The following is a 27252-nucleotide window of genomic DNA, read 5'->3' as shown; positions in this document are numbered from 1 at the left end:
TGGCATAGGCAGCAATCCTGTGATTACCACCATTAAGATCCTGCTTTTTAGCTTCCTAACTTTCTATATTCCTTCCAAGACCTCATCCATACTCCTATCTATGTCATTGGGGCCAATGTGAACATCTAACTGCCTACCCTCCCACTTGAGAATGCTGTGGACTTGACCAAAGATGTCCGGGAGGCAACATACGATCCAGGAATGTTGATTTCATTCACAGAAACTCCTAACTGGTCGCTCGACTAACGAATACCCAATCATTTTCTTCTACCCCCTTCCCTTCTGTGCCAGAGACCTGACCACTATGACTTGACCCTAGTGGATTCACCCACCACCCCACCCCCAACAGTATCCAAAACAGTATACTTATTGTTAAGTGGAATGGTCACATTCTTCAAGTGGTATATTCATACAGGGGTATTCTGCACTGACTGCTTATTCCCCTTCTATCTCCTAATAATCACCCATCTTCCTGACCTTTGGGGGTGACTTTTTCCCTGTAGCTATTCTCAATTACTCCCTCTGCTTCCTGAATGATCCGGACTTCGTTCAGCTACAGATCCCTAACACAGTATGTTAGGAGCTGCAGCTGGATGCACCTCTTGCTGATGTTGTCATCAGGGACGATTGTGCTCTCCCCGATTTCCCACATCCTGAATTCAGAGCACTCCACTGCTCTAACTGCCATCTCCATTATTTATTCTTTGTTAATATGCTAAGATCCTACCTGACATTACCTTACCTGTAAGAAGCAGCCCCCCCCCCCCCCCCCCCCCATTTCCTCCCTCATGCCCATGTATTGCTCTGCTTGGGCTTTCCTTTTTATCATTAACACCAATTGTCATTATTCTGAAAGGTGCTGCTCACTGCATGGCTAATTTATTGAGCAGAATTTTATCAAGATGATAAATCACTTGATTGTTCCAATTGAATTAATGTAGTTTTGAACTTATAGGTATTTAAGGAGGAGGAGGAAGCAATTAAAGTGGATCTTCATGAAGGCTGTGGAAGAACCAAGCTGTTCTGGCTTATGGCACTTGCAGACTCAAAAACCATGAAAGCAATGGTGGAGTTCCGAGAACATACAGGTCAGGATTGAAATCCCAACATTATACCATATTTTATTAGAATTGCTTCTCTTGCATTTTTTAAATTAATGTTGTAGAAATATTTGTTCACAGTCAGAATTATAAAATACAAATAATAAAAGTATTTTCAGACAGCATGTTCAAAAGTTCAAGACAGCAAATGACTGTCACTTTTCTACCAGTTATACCAGCTTTAAATCTCATGGCAATCAATGTGTGCAACATAGCAGTTCTTACAAAGGCTGACTTTCATGTACTAAGCACAATGTGCTGCAGGAACTCAGCAGGTCAAGCAACACCTGTGGGAGAAAAAGAATGGTTAATGTTGCTTTTAAAAAACCTTTCATTAAGACTGTGGTTAGGGAGAAGAAAAACTAATGCAAGGGTAGGAGGGGCAGGACAGGAGGCCACATGGGATTGATGAACCTGGGAGTTACAGACAGAGGCAGTAGATTGGCAGATGCCAGACAAACAGAGAGAGGCAAGAAAAAGGGTCAGATGGTGGAAGGTGCAACATAACAGGGAGAAGTGAGTGATTAGATAGGAATGAAACCAGAGGCAGGGAACAGGGAAGAAGAATCCATAAAGGAAATGGGGATGGAGGGCAGCGAATGAAAGGGCATGGCAATGAGAACGGGTGGGATGCTGGAGAGGGGTGGTCGGGAAAAGGGATATTAAAAAATAGTTGGGAAAATGGAAGGAAAAAGGGGAATTGAGGAAATGGTACAGAGGAAGAGAGAAAGGACATTACCTGAAATTAGAACATTCTGTGTTCTTACCATTGAGCTGTAGATTGCCCAGGTGGAGTACAAGGTGTGGTTCCTCCAGATAATGTTGGACCTCACTTAACAGTGGAAAATGCCAGGCAGATAGGTCCTGCCTATCTAGGAATCTATGCAATTATTCATACTGACAGGTTTCAACATATTATTGGATTTGTATATGGAGATAAAACCACATCTGAAGAGCTAGGAACATTGCAACTTTGAATATCATGTTATTCTTCCCAAGATTAAAAACTAAAGATCATAGGCTAAGCAAGCTCTGCAAAGAAAATAGATTGTTTATGACAAATCATGATACATGTTAACTGTTCCTTCATCTCGTTCTAACTGGTAAGTTAAATCAGTTAGAAACAAAATCTGTAGGTCCTGGAAAATTGAGCAAGCAAGGAATTGCTGGAGGACTCAATAGATCAGACTGCATCCACGGGGCTGGCGTCAGGGCATCCCAAATTCATCATGGATGCTGTCCGGCCTTCTGAGTTCTTCCACTAGTTATCTGTTACATTGATGAATTTATTTAATCTAGGTTTTCAGCTGGGAAAGAAATTCAGTTACGGATATTGTGCCTTTTCTGATCATAGCCATCAGTTGAATCTGCTGCATGTGATCTTCTCAGTTACTGGCACTTGTATATGTGGTCAGTATGTTATTAAAGTAGTGCATCAATATAGGGCTTGCTTTAGTTTCACATTAAGCGACAACTGAATTTGAAATGGTTCTTCATTTATAGGCAAACCTGCATCAAGCAGTTCAGAAACATGTCGATTCTGCGGGTCAAGAAATGGAACAGAGCTATCAGCAGTGGGTGGGGTGTGTTCAGATGCAGACTGTCAAGTGAGTAAAATAAGACCCTCATGCGGAATGTTATCGAGCACGAATTTAACAGTTCAGTACAAATAATTTGACACACAAAATGTATCGTGGGTTTTCTGAGATGTTTAGTTTCACCACAATATCTTTTACTCATCATAACAAGGAATATGCTAAGACCGCCTGTGGCAAGACCCATTCCTGCGGCCATCTCTGTGGGGGAGTTAAAGATGAAGAGCACTGTTTACCTTGCTTGCACGGCTGTGACAAAAATGCAGTGTCTCTCAAGCAAGATGCTGATGATATGTGCATGATATGCTTTACAGAGGCACTTTCGGCAGCTCCTGCAGTTCAGGTAAAGCATTTCTTTCATGGACATTAACTTAGAATCTAAAAACTTGAATTGTTTGTCATGTAGTGAAGGACCGTGAACAGCTTTGTGTTGAGTGCCTTCCATGCATCAACCTTTGAAAATAAGTAGTGCGTCAATAACAAAGTGCAGAGTATAGTGTTACAGTGTGGCAAAAAGTGCAGAGTACAGTGTTACACAGACAAAATGCAGGCTATCTAGAAAAGTAATGTTAAACGGTGCAGGAGACAGTCTCTTATCAAAAGAGTGTCCTTTCCTGCAGTTTAAAATTCATTTAAAACTGTTCAGTGATGATTGGGAAAGAAAACACACACACACTTAGGCAAATGTTGATTTTGCAGTTTGGCAGCAATTTGTGAGTAATATTTAGCAAATTTATATATTAAAAAAGACTGGTATCTTTTGCTACCTCTATCTAAAGTTGTCCCAAGAAATCGCTGATACGTTAACTCCTAGTCTGAATGTTTTTAAATTTCCACATTTAAAGCGTTATCACTTCATTACTTCCTGCAGCAGATCTAAACTTTCAACTCTCTATCCCTGTTTTCACCTGACTACTATCAACAAGCATGCCTGTAACTGGAGTTCATTTCTTGAATCCCATATTCACTTATCCACCCTCTGGATGCATGTTTAAACCTTTATTATTTGTTCTAAGTTCTTGCATGACTAAATTGATACTTCTCATGTACCGTGTGTGTTTACTCTGCAACTGCAAATACAAATCGATTTTGCTGACAATTTTAATTGGACTAATTCTTCTCCAAATGTACCGTGTTTCCATTGATAGAAATTGATTGGCTTCTCCTGTCACGACATCCATTCCTATAACATTATTCAACCCTTTTTGCTGTGTATCAAGAATACATATTGATTTCAACTGGTAACATTTGAAGAACTCTTGTGTTTTGCATCATGATATGGCTTTTCTCTTTGGAGTGAAGGAAGGCAAGAGGCGACTTTGAGGTCTACAGATTGAAAGGTGTAGATAGACAGCCTGCAACTTTTCCCCAGGGCAAAAGTAGCAAACACCAGAGGACATCTGTACAAACTGAAGGGAGGGAGGTTTAGGGAAGACATCATAGAACTATAGAACACTACAGAAAAAACAGGCCATTTGGCTCATCTAGTCCGCTGAAAAATTCTGATGGCCCTCTAGAACTCACCCATCCATGTATCTCTCCAATTTATTCTTAAAATTCAAGAGTGAGCCTGCATTTACCATGTCAGATGGCAGCTCATCGCACACTCCTACCACTCTGAGTGAAGATGTTCCCCCTAAACCTATCCCTTTTCACCCTAAAGCCACATCCCCTCATATTTATCTCTCGTAATCTATTGGAACGAGCCTACTCGCATTTACTCATTGTACCCCTCATAATTATATAATCTTCTATTAAATCTCCCTTCATTCTTCTATGCTCCAAGGAATAAAGTCCTAACTCATTTAATCTTTCCCTATAACTTAACTCCAGAAGACCTGCCAACATCCTAGTCAATCTTCTCTGCACTCTTTCAATCTTTAGGCAACCAGAACTGCACACAATGCTCCAAATTTGGCCTCACTAATGTCTTATACAATCTCACCATAACATTCCTACTCCTGTACTCAATATTTTGATTTATGAAGGCCAAGATGCCAAAGCTTTCTTTGCAACCAATTTATTGTAGATATCCTACCTTGGTTTGTCTTTCCAAATTGCAACTCTGCATTAAATGCCATCTGCAATTTTCTGGCCCATTTTCCCAGTTGGTCCAGATCCCTCTGCAAGCTTTGAAATCTTAATGTCATCATCAAATTTCCTGATCCATTTTACTACATTATCATCCAGATCATTGATATAGGATGACAAACAACAATGGGTCCCAGCACCGATCCCTGAGGCACCCGACTAGTCACAGGTCTCCAGTCTGAGAAGCAATCATCCAATACCACTCTCTCGCCCTTTTTCCACTGGCATCCCAGTTAATTTGTTGTGCAGTGTCCTGGGATAGGAAGCCTTTTGTCCCATTTCAACTGGGCCACCCTTAACTGGGACACTAATTGCTTTTTCATTGAATATACTCATTCCCAGGGATCGAAGTGTTCTACCTTCAACTTTCTGTTGTCCCTTTTCCACTAGTTTTATCAGCGTCGGGGATATGAATAGGGGTCGAGGTAAGAAATGACGTAATTCCTTTTCCACTGAACCCTGTCCCAATTGATTCCTGGGACAAGATGCCAGTGGAAAAGAGGCTTATGTCTTCTCCCATTCAGCCAATTTCGAACCCAGTTTGCAACCTCTCCATGGACACCTAGTGTCTGAACCTTCTGAACCAAATTGTCAAAGCCCTTACTAAAGTCCATGTAGACAACATCCACAGCCTTTCCTTCATCTACTTTCTTGGTGACTTCCTCGAAAAACTAAGATTAGTTAAACACGACCTACCTCGCACAAAGCCATGCTAACTGTCCTTAATCAGCCCTTGGCTGTCCAAATAATTGTGAATTGATCTTTCAGAACACCCTCCAATAAATTACTTACTTCTGACATCAGGCTCACAGGCCTGTAATTTCCTGACTTACTTTTGGAGCTTTTTTTAAAGAACAAAACAACATGAGCTACCCTCCAGTCCTCCAGCACCTCATCGATGGTGAAGGACATTTTAAATATTTCTGTCATGGCACCTGCAATTTCTACATTTATCTCCTTCAAGGTCGCAGGGAATATCATGTCAGGCCCAGAGGATTTATCTACCTTTATTCACTGTAAAGCAGCAAGCACTTCCTCCTCATCAATCTCGATAAGTTCCTTGACACTACTGCTTCCTTCATCATTCACTCTGCCAATTTCCTGAGCAAAAAAAAAAACCGTTTAAGATCTCCCCCATCTCGTGAAACTCCACACACAGACGACCACTCTGATCTAGAGGACCAGTTTTGTCCCTTACTATCCTTTTACTTTCAACATACTTGTAGAAACCCTTCAGGTTTACCTTCATGTTATCTGCCAACCTGTCTCTTTTTTCTTTCCTGTTTTCTTTCTTAAGTATTTTCTTACATTTTCTGTACTCTTCTAGTACCTTATTTGCTCCTTGTTACCTAAACCTTGATGTACAACTCTCTCTTCTTCTTAACCAGATCGGCAATATCCCTTGAAAACCAACGTTCCCTACGCCTGGTAACTTTGCCTTTAATCCTGACAGGAATGTGCAAATTCTGCACTCACAAAATTTCACTTTTGAAGGCCTTCCACTTACTGAACACATTTTTACCAGAAAACAACTTGGCCCAATCTGAGATCCTTTCTCATTTCCACAAATTTGGCCTTTCTCCAATTTAGAATCTCAACTCTAGGACCTTCTTCATAATTAACTTGAAACTAATGACATTATCGTCACTGGACCTAAAATGTTCGTCTTCACACACTTCTGTCACTTGACCTGTCTGGTTCCCTAATAGGAGATCCAATATTGCATCCTCTCTCGTTGGTACCTCTATATTTTCTTATATTTGAATCTTTTTTTAAAACACATGAGAAGTAAACAGTACTTGAGGAGCATTGAATACAGAATCGAATAGTAAAAGCAGAAACCTCAATATATTGCAATAAATAATACAATGTGTAACATAACATTTTGAACAATATTGTCCCTTTCTCCTCAATTTGGAATATTCAAAAAAGAGAAAAAAAAGTTATTAAAACCCCATCTAACCTACCAAAATAGACAAAAAACATCAACAACAAAAAAAAGGGCTTGGCAGCCTAAACTGAGAGTTCATTACAACAGATCAATACAAACTATTTATCTGGTCTTTTCCAATAAAAGTATAACTGAAATGTAAAACAGTCTGAAAGGTGAAGTCAAAACAAGATTAACTCCGACAAAAATAGTTTATAAAAGGACACCAAGTCTCTTCAAATTTAAGAGGTATCAAAAGTACAACTTCTAATTTTTTTCTAAACTTAAACATGTCATAACTTGAAAGAGCAAATGCATCAAAGATGGTAAAATTAGGATCTTTCCATTTAAATAGAATGGCTCTTCTGGCGGACAGTGTAGTAAAGGCTACAACCCAATGTGCAGAAGTGGGAACTCGACCCACATCTGAAATTATAATTCCAAAAATAGCAGTCAGTGGGTTAGGTTGCAATCTAACACCCAGTATAATTGACAAAATCTTGAAAATATCCATCCAAAATATCTCCAATGCAGTGCAAGACCAAAACATGTTCATTAGTGTGGCCACTAAGTATGTGTCTTCGACGTTAGGGATGAAAGCGCTCCAATGGATGTTGAGGATGGAGCGGAGACAACGCTGGTGGAAGCGTTCTAGGAGCCGTAGGTGATGCCGGTAGAGGACCCATGATTCGGAGCCGAACAGGAGTGTGGGTATGACAACGGCTCTGTATACGCTTATCTTTGTGAGGTTTTTCATCCCTAACGTCGAAGTACTCGAGATGGCAGAGGTCGACAGCATCGAGTCCACACTGCTGAAGATCCAGCTGCGCTGGGTGGGTCACGTCTCCAGAATGGAGGACCATCGCCTTCCCAAGATCCTGTTATATGGCGAGCTCTCCACTGGCCACCGTGACAGAGGTGCACCAAAGAAGAGGTACATGGACTGCCTAAAGAAATCTCTTGGTGCCTGCCACATTGACCACCGCCAGTGGGCTGATATCGCCTCAAACCGTGCATCTTGGCGCCTCACAGTTTGGCGGGCAGCAACCTCCTTTGAAGAAGACCGCAGAGCCCACCTCGCTGACAAAAGGCAAAGGAGGAAAAACCCAACCCCAACCAACCAATTTTCCCCTGCAGCCACTGCAACTGTGTCTGCCTGTCCCGCATCGGACTTGTCAGCCACAAACGAGCCTGCAGCTGACGTGGACTTTTACCCCCTCCATAAATCTTCGTCCGCGAAGCCAAGCCAAAGAAGAAGTATGTGTCTATCACACATAAGACTAAAATTAGGAAAGACACAGGCCAATTTATCTTTCGACTTATGGACCCAATGTACCACTTTGAGCACATAATGAAGAGGTATTAACGATTCCAAAAATATTTTCCCGAATTTCCTCTGGGAGAAGTGACTGAAGTTCCAATTTCCAAGCTCCTCTAATTTTATCATGAGAGATCAATTGCAATTTTAGTAAATTATTGTAAATATTACTGATACCTTATTCCTCCTTATGGGAGGGATTCAAATGAAAGACAATCAACCAAATCAGCTAGATATATAGGAAGATTAGGTAACATCTCATTTAAAAAAACTTCTAACTTGGAAATATCTAAAAAAAAGTGACTTAGGTATATTATATTTGTTAGATATTATATCAAGAGACATTAAACATCCACTAGAAACAGATCTCAAAAATAGACAGTTCCTTTTCTTTTCCACAAAGTAAAGGTTTGATCCATTATAGGTGATGAGAAAAAACATAGTTGATATAAATTGTACTCGATAAACTAAAATGTTTTAAATAAAAAAAAATTCCAAAATTGAAACCAAATCCGCAATGTTTAAATATTGGGTTAAAGGTATATCGACTAATCTTAGAAATTGGAAAAGGAAGAGCAGCTCCCAATAAGGAAGCTAATGAATACCCCTGTACGGATTTCAATTCCGAATCTGACCAATGATAGCGATCAGGTGTGTCAGAATAAAATACCCAGAAAATATTATAACAAGTATTAACTTCCCAGTAATGAAATCTAATACAGGTACACAATCCTTTATCCGGACCCCTTGGGGGACAGTATGTTTTGAATTTCGGATTTTTTCGGATTTCAGAAAGTCAGATTTAAGCCCACCTGAATTGTGCTGCTGTATCCGCCCCAACCCCCTTCCAGTCGCCCTGCCATCTCCCCTCACCTCCATGCCTGCCTCACACTGCTGGTCTCTCACCCGCCTGCCTCGCGCTGCCGGTCTCGTCCCCCTCACCCACCCAACTCGTGCTGCCATCTCTCTCCCAACTTGGCCGGTTTTTGGAGCTTTCTGGATTTTTGATATCCGGATAAAGACATACCAATATCTTTCTTAAATTTATGCAAATTAAATTTACTCACCCTCGAGTACATTTCTTATTATTCCATATAAGAAATTTTAGAGTTAATATTGTCAAAAAAAATACTGGAATTGCTTAAAATATACAAAAAATTGGGTAAAAAGTATAATCTTCAAAGCATTTATATGACCTATTAAAGTTATGGCCAATGGCGAAAGTGTTTATTTCACATCATCAATCAAAGGGAGAAAATTAAATTTGTATAAATCTTTAAATTTTTAGTGATCTTAACCTCCAAGATATGTAAAATGTTCTTTAACCACTCTAAAAGGTGTATGCTCTTAGATAGGTACATGCATATTCTTTGGAAATTGTTCACTCTGCTGGAGATACAATTTATATCCTGAAAAAAATGCTAAGTTGGGAAAGAAAAATCAGCATTGAAGTAATATATTTCTTAGAATCTGAAATATATACTAAAAGATCATCTGTGTATAAAGATACCTTATGAATTACAGCTTCTCTGTTAATAGCCTGAATATCACTGGAGTCACAAAATGCTATCGCTAAAGATTCCAAGGCTGGGTTAAATAATAAAGGACTTGATGGACAACCCTGTCTAGTTCCTCAAAACATATTTTTGTTTTAAAAAGAGGATATTTGATTATTAGTAATTACTACAGCAACAGGAGTATGTAGCCACAGCAGGTCTGAAATTAAATCTTTCCAAAATTTCAAATAGATATTTCCATTCTACTCTATCAAAAGTCTTTTCTGCATCTAACGATATACATTCCGGTATTTTAGTCAATAGAGATATTCATTAACCTACAGATATTAAAATGTGAAATCAATTCTTATAAATTCTGTTTGTTCTTTAGAAATTACTCAAGAATATTTTCCAATCTGAAAGCTAAAATAATGGAAAGAATTTTGGAATCAACATTCAACAATAATATTGGTCTATAGGAAACACAATCTAAAGGGTCTTTGTCTTTCTTAGGAATTATTGAAACTGATGCTGCATAACATGTCCATGGCAAAGTTCCAAGAGATCTTTGGCTTGGCTTCGCGGACGAAGATTTATGGAGGGGGTAAAAAGTCCACGTCAGCTGCAGGCTCGTTTGTGGCTGACCAGTCCGATGCGGGACAGGCAGACACGATTGCAGCGGTTGCAAGGGAAAATTGGTTGGTTGGGGTTGGGTGTTGGGTTTTTCCTCCTTTGCCTTTTGTCAGTGAGGTGGGCTCTGCGGTCTTCTTCAAAGGAGGCTGCTGCCCGCCAAACTGTGAGGCGCCAAGATGCACGGTTTGAGGCGTTATCAGCCCACTGGCGGTGGTCAATGTGGCAGGCACCAAGAGATTTCTTTAGGCAGTCCTTGTACCTTTTCTTTGGTGCACCTCTGTCACGGTGGCCAGTGGAGAGCTCGCCATATAATACGATCTTGGGAAGGCGATGGTCCTCCATTCTGGAGACGTGACCCATCCAGCGCAGAATCATTAAATACCCTACACAACCAAGGTGTTAGTATGTTAGCAAAGCATTTAAAAAAACTCTACAGTATAACCGTCCAGGCCTGGAGCTTTGATGGATTGAAGAGAGGAAATAGCTTTAAATATTGCCATTTCCGATATTGGAGCTTCCAATAAAAGTTGATCATTAGAAGAAATTTTAGGGATATTCAATTGTTGCAGAAATCTATCCATACTTATAGTATTATCAGGAACTTGAGATGTATATAAAATCAGAATAGAAATCCTGAAATGTCTTATTAATTTGATCATGATTGTATGCAATATTGCCATCTCCTTTACAAATGTGTCTTTTAGCCATAGCTACCTTTAATTGTCCAGCTAATAATTTACCTGATTTATCTCATGTACATAAAATTGGCCTTTTGGTTTGATTTAAACAATTGTATCTCATTAGGATATGTTAATAACAAATCATATCGCATTTAGAGTTCTACTCCTTCCTTATAGAGATCCATATTAGGTTTCCTTGAGTATTTTCTATTAATTTTTGTTTTAACTCAATAATAACAATTGTTCTTTTGTACATTTCCTTAACCCTGCTGAATAAGAAATTACTTGTCCTTGCAAGTGTGCCTTAAATGTATCCCAAACAATTAGACTTGACATTACCTCAGTTGAATTTGTTTTTTAAAAAAAATGAGAAGTCTGTTCCTTAATAAAGTCTACAAACTTCTCATCTTGAAGTCGAATTGAATTGCCACTACTGAACTCTGGAAATGACATCAGAAAATTTAAGAGAGTTTCAAGAGTGCATGATCGGGAACAGCAATTGGATCATATAGACAGTCCGCTACCAAGGGAACCAGTCCGAGTAAGAAATAATCAATCCTAGAATAACTATGATAAGCATGAGAAAAAAGAAGTCTTTGTCCTTAGGATGTAAAAGCCTCCATATATCAACCAATCCATAATAACCAAAAAAAAGTTAATAAAACTAGCAGATTTATTAGGAAGATTCTGATTAGAGGAAGGTCTATCAATCATTGAAATAAGGTTAAAATCTCCACCCATAATCAGTGTATAAACTACAACTCCAATTATCCAAAATGGTCAGGACCAGGCCTATGTCGGATAAACATTTTTTGCAGATGACTGGTAATTTTTTAAAAACAGCCCAATAGCAACAACAAATCACTTGTATCAGAGTTTAGACGAAAACAAACAAGAGAAGGCTTTCTAAGCATTAAGTTAATCCTCACCAAAAAAGTGCTGGCTGCAGCCAATCACCAACACCTCCACTCCAAGGCCCCATTGCTGCTGAGACCCCAAAGTCCCCACTGCTGCCAGGAGCCTGCTCTCCATGATGACAAAGGATTCTTCCAACCGCTTGTGGCTGGGAGACAGTGGAATGCAATTTGAGAGGAAGAGAAAAATCAATAGGGGAAGGGAAAGAAGAAATGGAATGAGAGGGAGTGAGTTACCTGAAACGAGGACAATCGTCGTTCGCACTTCATGTCAGGTGTTTGTATTTTCCAACCTGTGAGGTCATTTCAGCTCCGAAAAAAATTTGGAATTTTAAAACATTTTCAGATAAATGAGGATTTTGGAGAATCCGATTTCAGATAATCAGAGTTCTACACCTTCTTAAAAAAAATCTGGATTGTCAACATTAGGAGCATGTATGTTAACCAAAGCAACTTTTTTTATTATTCAATGTACCTGTCACTATTAACAATCTACCCATTGGGATCCATAATAGTTTTTAAATCCCCAAATGGATCTTTAGAATTAATAAAGATCATGCACCTTTAACTTTAAACTGAGACAGGGAATGAAATTACAAACCTCTGTATAACTTGGAAAAAAAGCAATTTTCATCCTCCTTACAAATGTGTATCTCTTGCGCAAAAGTAATATTGGCTTGAAACTTTTTTTTTTTAAATCTTTTTTCGTTTAATTGCTTATTAATATTTAGAAAAAAAAACAAAGTTACAATTTTTTAACATCCATTTAAAAGTTTATTTAAAAATTGTAAAAGTGAAAATCTCTGCACATGCGTAGACCACATTTGGAAGAGGAACCCAAAAAATTGGCAAAGACCAAAATATGGAACAGATTTTTATATTTAAAAGTGAAATCCCACAGATACCCAGATACAATAAAACTAACCTAGAAAATCCCCCACTCTCATCCCATTGCTGATTAATTCCACAATGGAGCTACATGCAAACCTAAACCTAATCAAATCCTCGGTCTCAAACTGGGAAGTCTCTAACATTATATTTAATTCTGACTCTCACAGCAGAAAATAAAAAATTAGAAGAGTATTCCACCATTTTAATATGACTATAAACTGACATAAAAAAGTAAAATCTAGTTAAATGGTTGCTTGCTGTACTCTTATGTTAACATTTTCTTGGAGGAACTTCCATCTGGCCTATGGAATTCAACCACATAGATTAACCAACCTATGGAAAGATCTTCAACATGCAGGAAAGCAGAGGGAAGGTCTGCATTGCCAGTTGTGGAGCTCAGCCATTACTCCTTTGTATTTGCCTCTTTCAATAAGAACTTCTTGTGGATAATCTTCCCTGAAGCGAATAGTAGCTCCTTTATATTCTATAATCTGGTACCTCTATATTTTGATTTAGAAAAATCTTTCCTGACCAAATTTGACAAACTCCAAGCCATCCAGCCCTTTTATAGTACAGGAGTCCCAGTCAATATGTAGAAAGTTAAAACTTACTGTTTCATACATCAGTCTGCTATCTCTCTACAGATTTGCTCCTCTAATTCTCTCTGACTATTGGGTGGTCTATAATACAACCCTATCAGTCGCACCTTTCCTGTTCCTCAGCTCCACCCATATGGCTTCTGTAAATGAACCCTCTGGGATGTCCTCTATAAGTACAGCTGTGATATTTTCCCTGACTAGCAATGCCACTCCTCCCCTTTCATCCCTTCCCTTCTATCACGTCTGAAACAATGGAACCCCCTAACATTGAGCTGCCAGTCCTGCCCTCCTACAACCAAGTCTCACTAATGGCAATGATATCATAATCCCACATGCCATCTACGCCTGAAGATCATCTGACTTATACAAACATTTGATTTCTGCATGACCTTTATCCCCCTCAACCTCACTATCTGCTGTAACACTCTGGTTCTCCTCCCCCTGCCAATCTAGTTTAACCCCCACCCAGAGCAGCATTAGCAAACCTACCTACAAGGATGTTAGTCCCCCTCCTATTCAGGTGTAAACCACCCCATCCGAACAGGTTCCACCTTCTCAGGACCAGAGTCCAATTGTCCACAAACCTGAAGCCCTCCCTCCTGCACCATCTCTCTAGCCACATATTTAGCTACATTAACTTCATATTTCTAGCCTCACAAGCCCGTGGCATGGGTACCACACCTGAGATCACAATCCTGGAGGTCCTGTCCATCAACTTCATACCTCACTCCCTAAACCCTCTTCGCAGGACCTCCTCTTCCTTCCTACCCACGTCATTGGTCCCTACATGGACCACGACATCTGACTGCTCGCCCTTCCTCCTGAGAATATCAAGAACTGGATTCGAGAGATAGCAGCCCCAGGGAGGCAACAGACCATCCGGGATTCTGGATCTCTCCCACAGAACCTCTTATCTGTCCCCCTAACAATCACTGCAGCTCTCTTTTTTTCCCTCCTTCCTTTCTGAGATCCAATCTCAATGCCAGGTGCGTGACCACTACAACTTGTCCCTGGTAGGTCATTCCCACCAACAGTAACCAAAACCATATACTTATTGTTGATGGGAACAGCCACAGGGGTGTTCTGCACTCTGTCTATTCCCCTTCCCTCTCCTGACAGTCACCATGCTACCTGCCTCCTAACTTTTGGGGGTGACTGTCTCCCTAAAACTCCTCTCTATCATCTTCTCTGCCTCTCAAATGATACAGAATTCATCCAGATCCCTAACTCAATTTGTCTCCAGCTGGATGCACGTTTTGCAGGGGTAGACATTAGGGACAATTATGCTGTCCCAGGTTTCCCACAATCAGAGCAATCCACTGCCCTAGCTGACTCTATTATCTACTCCTAATTTAATTAAAGGATTACACTACCTCACCTGGCCTTACCCCACTGGAAGCAAGCTTGCCAAAGCCTCTTGAGTCTTTAGCTTCCCCTCCTTTTATTTGTCCCTGCCAATTATTTCAAGTGCATACTGCCTCAAATCAACACTCTGTTCAACTCTTCAGTTGCCCTTGCCCTTTTTAAAACTGTTCACTCACCTAGGCTGGTTCCCACCACTCGCTGCTCTCTGTCTGGAGTACGTTTTTTTACACTAGAATTTTGGGTGTCTGTAATGCATTGCTGGGGTGGTGGTGGAGGCTGAAATAATAAGGCTATTTAAGAGACTCTTAGGCGCGTGAATGGAATAAAAATAGAGGGTTATGAGATAGGGAAGGTTTAGTTTCTTTGAGTCGGTATATATTGGTCGGCACAACATTGTGGGTCAAAGTGCCTACCTACATTGCGCTGTAATGTTCTGCAGGAAAAAAATCTGTTGTCTATTTGAATGTCTAAAGCCTGTATCTACATAACTGATTGACTTTTTTTTGGGTTTTTTTGCTGTCAAGTTGGAGTGTAGTCATGTTTTCCATCTACATTGCTGTAGACGGGTTCTTGAAAATCAGTGGCTTGGTCCAAGAATAACCTTTGGTTTTATGGCGTGTCCAATATGTAAGGTGAGCATCAAACGGATTTGTTTCAATGACACTTGATTAAACTTGGTATCTCTGAACTGACCACCTAATGAACTTTTATTTTTTAACTTTTCTTCCCCTCCCCTCCTGATGGTTTCCCTCTCTACCCTCACTCCACCTTTCACACCTTCTGGCCCCTTCTTCCTGCGTTCCCCCTTTAAACATGTAATTTCACCTTTGTATCTTCCTCTTGATAAAGAAAGGATTCTGACCCGAAACGTTGACTGTTGCCTCCCAGGATGCTGCTTGGTCTTCTGAGGACTTGTATGTTGCTTGAGTTTTTTTTAAGCATCTGCACATTTCTTGTTTACATAAATGATGAACTTCATGTGATTATATATTTTCAGAACAAAATATATCATCTTGTATTGAAGGACTTGCTTGATCCTATCAAAGGCCTGTATGAAGATGTAAAAAGGAAGGCCCTAATGAGGCTAGAATATGAAGGGTTACACAAAAGTGATGCCATCACAACTCCCGGTGTTCGTTTTCATAATGATCCTGCTGGTTTTGCAATGAATAGATACGCTTACTATGTCTGCTATAAATGTAAAAAGGTAGGTTACACATTTGCAGATGTTGTATTTGGATTTTGAGTCATTTGTCATTTTGTGCTTGTAATAATTGATATGATTTTCCCTTTTGCAAAATCATTTTGTCAAGTTATTTCAGAGATTCACAGGGCATTAGCTCCCCATCAGGCATATGTTGTCAATGGGGAACAATAACCTCTTTGAAGATCGTGATTGACTCTTTGTGAGGCTGCTGGTTGGGAGGCGATTTCCAAAGACTGAAACAAGGCAGACAGGCTCTACAGGCAGTGCACCAGCCACATCCTATGGAGCCAGGAGGTTCCATTCTCCACAGTAACCAGCAGGCCACCTTACCAGAGTAATGACCCTTCAGCTCAGGTACTTTGCGGCTTGATGCTTGCCTGCCCCTCGAGGCTGTGCCACCCCATTGAGGGCTTCCCAAGGAGGAGAGGCTCCAAAGGAAAGAAGAAGCAGTTGGGTGAGCTGTTCCTCAGCTGCCCAAAAAATGAATGCAATCAATTACTTATGCAATTTTTATTTCCTAGTTTCACCATTTGGTCCTTTTGTATTGATCCAATCAAAAATTTAACGAGGATTTCTAGTGCCATTTAAAAAAAATACATGAATAGTAGATTGGATTTAATGAAATGTCTTCCCAGTTTATTTTCACTTGAGGATTACATAAAGCAATCAAAATGGATGTTAAGATATATTGGAGGAAGTAACACCCATTTCTGGGCTTTAAGTTCCAAGGGATTATATTTAAACTGTTTATTCAATCAAGTCTTACTTAGTTTTCCTTGCCAAAAAGAAACTAAGGGCACAATTCTGACGTCTTTTTGAATAGGCTTATTTTGGAGGTGAAGCAAGATGTGATGCTGAAGCAGGCCAGGGCGATGACTACGACCCAAGGGAATTGATTTGTGGTGCTTGCTCAGATGTCTCCAGAGCACAGGTATTCTTTGTTTAGCATGTTCTGCCATTTACTTAAATGTGAAATGAGCATACAGATTAAAAGCAGAAATAGAACAGTCGGTGAATCAAGTCTGTTTAGTCAATCAATCAGATCATGGCTGATTTCACTCTAACCTCAGCTCTGTATTCCTATCTGGTATATGTTTACATCTCCCGTTAAAATATTCAGACTATATTTCTAAAAAGAATTTCCTTCATCTCTCTCTTAAATAAGTGAAGCCCTTATTTTTAGAGCATGACTTTTGTCTTAGATTCTCTCACAAGAGGGAACATCTTCTCCACATCCAGCTTGTCAAGATCCCTCACAATCTCCTGTTTCAATCAGTTTCCCTCTTCTAAATTCCAACAGATAGAACACGCCACCTACTACATCCGTACTCATAAAGTGCGTGCTCCAGGTCTTAGTCCAGTAAACCATCTGTCTGTTTCCAATGCATTCAAATTCATCTTGAAAGATTCCCCTATTTCATACAGTACTGATCTCACAAATGCGCTACTTAACTGAAGTATAGCCTCTGACTTGTTTATTCGAGCGTTGTCTTTCTTCCTATTCGATATTAAAGCACTGATGGCTTGAAAGTTAATTCAGAGAACTTGAAAATTAAGCCATCAAAAAAGGATTTTTTTTCAGAAATTCCTCTCAATTGTGTGAATAATTTGAGTTATTTAGTAAAAATACTCTCTGTTTATACTACTGTATAATGATCATCAACAGATGTGTCCCAAGCATGGTACAGACTTCCTGGAGTACAAGTGTCGGTATTGCTGCTCTGTGGCAGTGTTTTTTTGCTTTGGAACAACACATTTCTGCAATGCTTGCCATGACGACTTCCAACGAATGACAAGTATCCCGAAGGAAGAACTTCCCCATTGTCCTGCAGGTAGTATGCTTTTCCTATTTTGGGTGAGAAAATGCCAAGGAGAATGGAAATGGAACTCTGCCTCAATAAGCTTTTATCAATGAGTGTCCAATGCAAAAATTGACGTTATTGTGGGCTGAGGGGTTCAAAAGATAATCCAAGCTCAATCATCATCGATGCAGTTAAGGGGAATTAGTTTATTTACACGTTTCTTTTCTAAATATTTTTATTGAGTAAACAGATATATTCAGAAAATTTGTAAAATACACAACAGAAATGTCAAATATACAGAAATCAACAAAGTTGTCTAATTTATAGGGTACATTGATAAGGTAACAGAACATCATATAATTTTATCCTGAATATTATATTTTCATTTTCGCCCCCACCTCTTGAGCCCGTTACCAAGCCGAAGTGCTAGAATCATGTTTACCTTGTACCTGGAACAATAAAGTGTTGGAAGACAGGTCTTATAATAAAACGAGAGGTTCTAAAATTAGTTCAGAAAGAGTTCCCATAAGTTTGGAAACATATCCAAGTTACTAATAAAATGACTAATCTTTTCTAGATGTAAACAGAACATAATATCCCACAACCATTTAGCAAGGGTGGGCAGGGCAGGGCAGGAGCAGCATCCCTCCATCTTAGTAATGTTGCATGTCTGGCCAAAAGAGAAGCAAAAGACAGAACCTGAGATTTAATTGGAGTCAAACCAACATCAACTTCTCCAGGGGTAGGTACCAAAGAGGGCGACCAGACGATTAGGTTCAAGATTCAACTGAAGGATTGAGGATTGGGTTTGGAAAACATCCCTCCAATATTTTTCAAGGCTAGGGATCATCCAAAACATATGGATAAGAGAACCCTCGTCTCTCTTGCATTTATCACAAGAATTTACATCTGGATAAATAAGAGATCATTTAGCTTTGGACATATGAGCCCTCTGCACAACTTTCAATTGCAACAAACAATGACAGCCACAAAGGGATGTGGAGTTAACTAATTTAAAGATTAAATCCCAAACATCATCCAACAATAAAAGGCTTAAATCCTGTACCATGCAGATTTAATTTTATCAAGGGGGCAGATCTTAAACCTACCAGCTTATCATAAATAATGGATATTAAACCTTTAAGAGTGGGTTGTAAATTAAAAAACACATCAACAATGTTCATATGTCAAGGTTTATCTCCTCACTCTTTGAGGGAGGTGGTTTCCCCGACCAGGGCACAAATTGGACACACGGGTAGGAGAAAAGGTGGCAGGAGAGTTCATGTATAAATAGGATACAAAATTGATATTAAAGAAAACAGGTAACCCCATATTAAAACATATAATTCAGACGGCAAAAAATAATGTAATGGAATAAAGGTGGGGCTATCTCCCTTGTCCCAGAGTAAATTAATATCCATGACTCTAGATAATAAAATCCTGGACACCTGGCGCCGAAAGGGGATCAGGTGTATCAAGGACAACTCATGTCATTCGAGCAGCTAAGAAAGAAATATGATTTGTCCAATAAAATTTTCTTCTGCTATCTCCAGTTAAGTTCTTTATTAAGGGATAGTTTGGGACCATCTAAGGCCCTGCCCATCTGTAGTGACATGGAGATCCTAATTCAAAAAGGGGAATAAATACGAGTTCATCTCTACAGTTTATCTCCTATTCCAAAGTGAGGGCCGAAAGCTAGGCTTAAAGAAGTCGAGGGAAAGGTGTGAGACTGACTTGGGCAAAACAAACCACAAGTGGTGCTGGTCAGACCTGTGTCTTGACAGCATGACAGCAGTTATTAATGTCAGATACAGGTTGGTGCAACACAATTTCCTGCATCAACTGCACCTCCCACCACAAAAATTACATAAATCTAAATTAGAAATCTCAGAATTGTGCTTCAGATGTGGTGTGGAGATTGGAACCTTTATCCATGGATAAAGTTTGTACACAACCAGGTTGTGTACAAAGGTAAGATCCTTCTGGGGGACATTCTGAAAAAAATTACAAAGATGGATTTTCCACAGGATCCAGAATTGTACCTTCTGGGTAACATTATGGACATGAGTTTTAAACTGTCCAGGTACCAAATTCAGTTTGTGAAGGTCGCCTTGTCAGTAGCCTGGGAATGTATAGTAGTCACGTAGAAGTCTAACTCCCAACCAAATATTACACTGTGGAATATGGAGAGAAAATCATGTACAATTTAAGGAGAAAATATGACACATTCATTAGAATGTGGCAGCCGTATCTGCAGCACATTGGTGTGCAGATAGAACTACACCCCTTCCAAAATATAAGAAAGGTAAAAATCCACACTAATAGTGGAACAACTGAAATACATGAAGTGGGTCAGGGCGCAGATGATGTGCTCTTGTTTCGTATCTTTTTAATTTTACTTTGGCTTTATATTTTTTCCTTTAAGGGTCAGTGACTCAATAGATTTTTGGTTCTTTATATTTGTTTAATTTACATAATCTTTTCCTTGTTGTATTAGTGTATGGGAGGGAAGGGAGAGGGGTTGGTGGGTGGGTAATGTGGCCTAATATCCATTTCAGTGCTGATAACTATGTTTTAATGCTAACATGTATTAAACATGTATTAAGGGATTCCCTTTATGCAGATGATCTTTTGCTTTTCATATCATGCCCTGATACCTCCCTACCTCCTATGCTATTGTTACTTACTTAATTTAGTCAGTTTTCAGGGTACAAACTAGATGTGCATAAAAGTGAACTTTTCCCTGTGAATATACTTGCATCAGTGTATATTAACTTTCCTTTTAAGGTTGTGTAAGATCGGTTAACTTATTTAGGTTTTACAGTTACAAGAAAACACAAGTGTATTTTTAAAGAAAATGTCCTTACCCTGTTAAAACGTGAAACAGTGCCTAAAGTAGTGGACACCCTTGTCCACATCTCTGTTGGGCTGAATTAACTATCAAAATGAATATTTTGCCTAAATTCTTCTGTCTTTTTCAGTCAGTACTGACTTTTATCCCTAAACCTTTTTTTTTAAACTCATTAGATTTTATGATTGGACAGCCAATATACATAACCTTGCGTTTTGGATACACTTCCATAAACTTCCAATATACACTTCCAATATACATAACCTTGCGTTTTGGATACACTTCCATAAACAACTCGACTGCCAATTGTGGGTAGTGTTAGGTCTGCTTTGTTCGAGAATGAGTGAGTCAGACACCAGACTGAGTCGAAATCAAGGTTCTTTATTACCGGATTGTAACACTTACAACTAACAGTGTTAGTGGAGAAGGCGCATTCTAACGATATCAGCAAGTGGTGTTTTTTTTATACCCCAGGACACGCACTTAATAAATTATCATACCATTACACTGTCCAATGAATAAGCTGTTGCTACCCTTCACTGTTAGTCTGCTGCTCATCAGCTTGTTAGTGCCAAACTTATCTTGAGCATACAAGGTCACACCATCCTGTTACTCCTTAGTACTGGGTGACTCCTTCTCCAGTCCCATCTCATGATGTTTTTACCTTACAGTAGCAATGGAGTTGCGAACAGCTAAAAATCTCTCTATTCCAGATTTTCCTGGATCCCCACTGCCCTTTTCTTTCGATAAATCTAATTTGGTGGTTAGATGCACTGTAAGGATATAGGCCAGGTTCAGAAAACTTTTTGGATTTTATGGTTTCTCTCTTTCCAATCCTATTCTATCCAATAATTTCTTCCAACCTTGAAAGGTTGATCACTGCTTTGCATCATTTGAACAACTTTCTGAAAAGTTCAATTTACCAAATACCGATTTTTTTTTTTTCATATATTTGCAACTCAGACAGTTTCTCCATTCTCAGATACCTAATTTTCAGGGTAAAAATAGTATTTTTAAAATATTTTATTTTTGATTTTTACAAGGCTCACACAAATCCAAAACAACAGTACAATCTTTCTCAACAATGATATATGACATTCAGAGTTCATTCCCCCACTGTTCTGAGCTCTTGTGGGTCTAAAATGAAATAAACTCCAACAAACAGTCCCTCGAGAGGATACCAAATTACTTTGTAGTTGTGAACAAAAGCTATGAATTTGTCAGGAAAAAAATGTATTTTGGAGTTTAACCTTGAAATAACTAATTTGTAGCAGAAAAATATTTTTCTCATCAGACCATCAACTTGATTTGGCATTTGTACTTTTACCGGGGAGGACAGAGATATTGGTGTGATATTCCTGTCAGTAAGACATTTCCTTTCTACTGTTTCTCAATGATCAACCTTTTCCATAAGTCAAATGTATCAAGATTTTAACTTGGCTTTTCCATTGGCCTTTCCTCTCAGCTTTCCCTTAAATTGTTATAATGTGTTTCCATCCTGCATTTTTATACCATGTGTATGATGTATGAAATATACAGATCTCACAGAAGAAGCAACTGCTTCAAGTCCACTTTTCAACTTATTTCCACTTTCCCTTTCTGGTTCCTTCATTCTGATGCCCAAAAGTCTGCAATGATTCACATAATGAGCGTGGTTCTTCTAATCGCTTATTGTTTGTTTGTCTTTTGCTAAATTGGTTAGCGCAACACTGTTATGGCACCAGCGATTGGGACCTGCATTCAAATCCCGTGCTATCTGTAAGGAGTTTGTACGTTCTTCCCATGTCTGCGTGGGTTTTCCCCAGGGGCTCCGGTTTCCTCCCACCACTCGAAAAATTACCGGGTTGTAAGTTAATTTGGTGTAAATTAGATGGCATGGACTTGTGGGCCAAAATGGCCTGTACCCTTGCTGTATGTCTTTTTTTTTAATTATACAAGTAGAATAGCAGTGGAATTGCATTTTCAGTTTTTAATTTCACACCTTGCCAAGGAGCTATCGAAAGATTTTGAAACAATAGATTCCCACTTTTAATTTGGTTCTAATAATTGCATTTTATCTTTTTCAGGTCCAAAAGGGAAACAGCTTGAAGGACCTGAATGTCCTCTTCATGTTGTTCACCCGTCCACTGGAGAGGAATTTGCTCTGGGTTGTGGCGTATGCAGAAATGCTCATACATTCTAAATGTAATGGAGATTTCTTTTGACCTTTTTGTATCTTCAGTTTCTGAAGTCAGCAAATTAGGTTGGTTCAATCATCAGAATGAGAGACTAATGTGGTGCACAAAAGTTTTAAAAAAATGTGTACATATTGCTGTAAGTGACTCAAGTTTTCTAAAAGGCTTTAACTTGTGAAGTTTTCGCATGCTGCAGTTGTAATCCTCGGCTGTAAAGCATCACACACCCAGACGATACCTTGACCGGAGATGCTTTTTATGAAAGCAATTGGGATTTCATGCGAGGACAGCTCCCATTTGAAGAATTGTGATAAGTACGCCGAGTAAAACATTTGGCTCACCCTGTATAGTATTCTTGGAAATTGCAACATGTCACAGGTTGAGAGTATATTCCGATTCATTTGATAGACTGTTGAGGATGTGTTAGGGCTTGTTGTGTATGAATATCATAATGTATATATGGTATCAGTGTTAGGTGTATTACAAATTTGCTATGTTACACTGCAATTTTCATTTAAACTTCTAGGGTTATGTTTGAGCCTGAAATTTTAATGAAGTGCAATACTGGGTGTGCCTCCTATCTTGCAGCTGCAAACATATGGAATGTATATGTCAATAAAACCGCTGTACATTTTTATACAGTGAAAATCTGTTGTGTGAATGGGAAATCATTCAGTCACTGTGTGTGTATATGTACATGTACATAGAATACTGACTGAGTTTTAGTTGGAAGTGGGAATTGAATCATAATTCAGAAGAGTGCATTGTGCTAATGTATTCACTTTTGTGAATCAGGTGCAGATACATTTTAAAATTGCCTTCATGTTTCAGGGGCTTTATAACTTTTCACTTCAAAAGCATATCAGAACATCTGTTTTGCACAGTTGTCTTAGAGCAACATTTCCCCTGTTATGGGAAGAAATAATCTGCTTAGTCAATTTGTCACACAAGTTTCAAAGGTTTTTTTTTTAAATTGCATTGATTGGACTTGCCATGTATGCTGTAAACTTACCCTATATAAGTAAGACTTTTGCTTCAACTAAACATGTTTATTAAAGTACTAAATAGTGCATCTGAATGTCCCTTTGTTATCTTTCTGTATCTCTGACTATAATATATATATATTTTACAAAAATCTATCTATTTATTTATTTATTTAATCGAATGCTGCTTCAAGCAAGATTTTCCACTTGGGTGATAGAAGACTAAATGCTTTGTGCTATTTTAAATTGTCATTGGTTATAAAATTCACTATTTTCCATATTGAAAATCTACTTTTCCAAGCACCAGAGCTTGCAAATGGGAAAACCAGAATTCCATCCCTTCAGCTTTCTGAAAGGAATCCTCGTGTGGCATTTTCCCAAAATGCAAAGCCTAACATCCCAACTGCACGAGTAGAATGCCTCCTATTTTCATTTTTTTTTAAATCCCCAAAATAATGGTTCCTTCTCTGTGCTCTCACTGCTCTCCATTCACTCTTCTGCCAAGGTTCAGATTTTGTAAAATAAAAGAAGAAATCACAAATACATTCTTGCAATATTTTATTGACTAGATGCAAGTGAAACCAAGCAAAAGCTTGCTTTGTATGCATACAAAGCAAAAATGGTTTTATATGGAAAAACCTGAGAGTTTAAATGTAAGTTATGAACTGAAATAACCAAGGATTAATGATCAAAATTAATGATCAAAACATAAGGTTCTCAGATTTATGATGCATGAGGTATTTGTGCCTAAAATATTTTTTAAAATGACAAATTTTGTTCCATTTGTGGTTAAAATGTGCTTGTGCAAGGAGTAATGTATTATGGCATTTTCCCAAAATTATGCCATTCATTGAAAAGGTACTTTTTTTAAACGTGTAATGTCAATGGGTGATTAGTTTCTAATGTCAATGGGTGATCTGTTGGTTACTTATCCCCATGTCTCAAAGCAACACATAAAATGTTAATGTGTGAACATTCAAACTATTTAATCTTCGATATTGAATTGAAAAAGCTCAAGCAGCAGGCCGTCACAGACGAGCAATGGTAGCAAACAACTTCTTTCTCAGCACTACACATATTCCTTTCCATGTGGGCAAAATGATGTGAATCAATTTCATTCCAAACATTGACCTGCCCATTCTTGATTTGGATACCATCTCCTGGGATTTTTAAAAAAAAAACACTTTGTGACATTGACTGGCATGAGGTTGCACTTGGACTCAGCATGCTCTTTTGGGCAGACCACATCACTTACATGCTTAACACTAACCTGCAATTGACACTCTGATGAGAAACAATCAACAGGTGGGCAGAGGAAAATGTGCATGAATCTGCTCAAACTCCAGATGCCTGGAAATCTCTCATTCATGACTGCTCCAAATGGAAGGGCACCATCAGGATGGCACTGAAAGCGTCAGATACATGCATCAAAGTGCACAGAAGGATTGCCCAAACAGCAGAAATTCTAAATGTGTATGTATTCCATTCAGCAATGACAAGGATTGCAAAACCTTCAGCCCTTTAATGCATTTGACCCAAGATGCTGCAAATATTTTTTTCCTGTGGTACCTTCACTTGGAAATCCACCAAATTGCACTTTTTTGAGCATTTGTTTCAAATTGGTAAAGCCAAACTTAAGAATTCAAAATGTCAATAACACTTTTTTTTGTCCTGTTCCAAATAAATTTGGCATTCATCACAGTTGAATTGTTTGCAGACCTCAGAGGAGTCCCTTAACTTTAATTTTTGAATCTAAATGTGTATATTTCATTTCATTAACACTACTGGGGCTGTAGGTCAATCAAGCGTAATTGGATATCATGGGCTCATGGGTCAAAAGGGCCTGTTACTGTGCTGTATGTCTAAACTTATAAATATAAGAAACTGACTGCACACAAACCATTGTTATAGAGTCTGTGGTTGTCAAAAATTATTTTCTGGTTCATTGATAATTTTGTTTGACCAAATTCAAATGAACATTTTCCTCAAGTTTTGATCCATTTGTGCTCAATGCAATTTTGAATGAAATTTCTTCACCCCAAGCTGTCAGCAAATTTCCAAATATTTCTATTCCATTCTTGTAGGATTCTTACCAAAGGATTAACTTTGAAGATGCATCTTGAAGCAATGTTTATGGTTCAGTGCAGATTTGTTAATTTATATTCTGCTTCCTTGTTTGGTTACCTTTTTCCATAATAAAATGTTACCTTGTTGCTATTTCCCAGTGTTCCTAAACTGATGGTAAATCCAGAATCGCAATCCTTTAATGTGAATGGATAGTCTGAGACATTTGCCATAAAAGAAATGTCAAATCATACTGAAGTACCTTTCCAGCAACAACACTTCTCCATAATAGTTTATAATATTTTGTTTGAGTACAAGTTAGTCAAGAGAGGAAAATGCCTTTCCAAGAAAGCAAGTTGGACTCTATTCATAAGCTAATCAATTAATTGAAAATATTTTGATTCAAGGTACACACAATTCACTCCAGCAGTCAACCCAAGAACATGTGAGACTCACGGATGACCTTAATGTTCAGTGTGATTCCACAATCTGGCAACAAGAGTCTGATTCACACTATCTTTAAAAATTTAGTGCATCGTTGAGTTTTCTCCATTCATTGAATTCTTCCCCAAATTGTAGTCATGCTTTAGATTGTACAGTGAATATATATAACTGCATGATTTTTCATTTAAAATGGTTATTGAATATTGTGTTGAAATGTACAGAAAGCTTCAATGGATTATTTCTATTATGGTCTAATTGACTATTGAAAATGAATATCAAAACAGAGCATTTTAGAAGGGAAGTATTTGCTTGCAAAAGAATGTAAAGGTTCCATTATTGTCACATAATACTACATTTAGAATGTAACATACATGAAATTCTTCAACTTTTGTTGACCGTAAGGCAGACAGAGAATCGCCACTTTCTCCAGTGCCCCTCACAACACCTGGTGTTTCTAGACAGTCTCCCCTATAAGTACTGACCAGTCCTGAGTCTGCTTAGCTTCTGAGATCGGACAATCTCAGACATATTCAGGCTATTAATGAATCGATTTAGGGATCAGATTCTAGAATCACCACTAGTTGGGTGAAAACAGTGATCATTTTCCAACTTAAAGCACTAGGAAATCATTACACCAAACAAGGTCAGAATAACAAACTATTTGCTGAATTCACAGATCAAATAATATACTTTGAATTCTGCAGCTGACCAGAACACAATATTGGTTCCAGAAAGTTTAAAGGCATTTGGAAAAGCTCAGCATAGAAGCAGCTTTAAGTGAGATTTAGTTAGAGCTGGCTGTAGGATAGGCATGGAAGTGAAAATAGTCATCTGGTTGTAAATGCCTTTCCATGTATGATACAAATGATGAAGGAAGTTAGGTGATTTGTTTAAATTGTTTATGGCCAAATTTCATTGATTGGAAATATTCATCCAAATGTCCATTGCAACCTGCCAAGGATCTAGATAAATTTCCTGTGCTTCAAAGCCAATGATACTACAGACTGGTTTCAAGCACACAAGTATCTTTTAAAACTTGTAATTAATAAACTCGGTCTTAGATTTCAGAATTCAAAATTGGATGAGCCATAATCCTATTGGACAACAAATCAGGC

The 27252-nt window shown here is 38.6% G+C and overlaps 1 protein-coding gene across 16 annotated transcripts in view; it reads left to right on the top strand.

Annotated features, from left to right (window-relative positions):
- Positions 1-23716, top strand: part of mycbp2 (MYC binding protein 2) — a 291326-nt gene extending 267610 nt beyond the window's left edge. For 13 of the 16 annotated variants that reach the window (XM_069890301.1, XM_069890291.1, XM_069890299.1 and 10 more), the window contains 8 exons: positions 956-1088; positions 2604-2707; positions 2850-3038; positions 15137-15244; positions 15610-15819; positions 16643-16750; positions 17486-17651; positions 22539-23716. In XM_069890301.1, the coding sequence (XP_069746402.1) occupies positions 956-1088; positions 2604-2707; positions 2850-3038; positions 15137-15244; positions 15610-15819; positions 16643-16750; positions 17486-17651; positions 22539-22654 (1134 nt within the window). In that variant the 3' untranslated portion in view covers positions 22655-23716. The other 3 variants (XM_069890300.1, XM_069890304.1, XM_069890306.1) reach the window with 3 other exon arrangements.
- The last annotated feature ends 3536 nt before the right edge of the window (positions 23717-27252 follow it).

This window comes from Narcine bancroftii, chromosome 7 (genome assembly GCF_036971445.1).
Source record: "Narcine bancroftii isolate sNarBan1 chromosome 7, sNarBan1.hap1, whole genome shotgun sequence".
NCBI classification, from domain to species: Eukaryota; Metazoa; Chordata; class Chondrichthyes; order Torpediniformes; family Narcinidae; genus Narcine; species Narcine bancroftii.
Note: the sequence above shows the minus strand (reverse complement) of the source record. Positions and strands in the feature narration are given on the sequence as shown.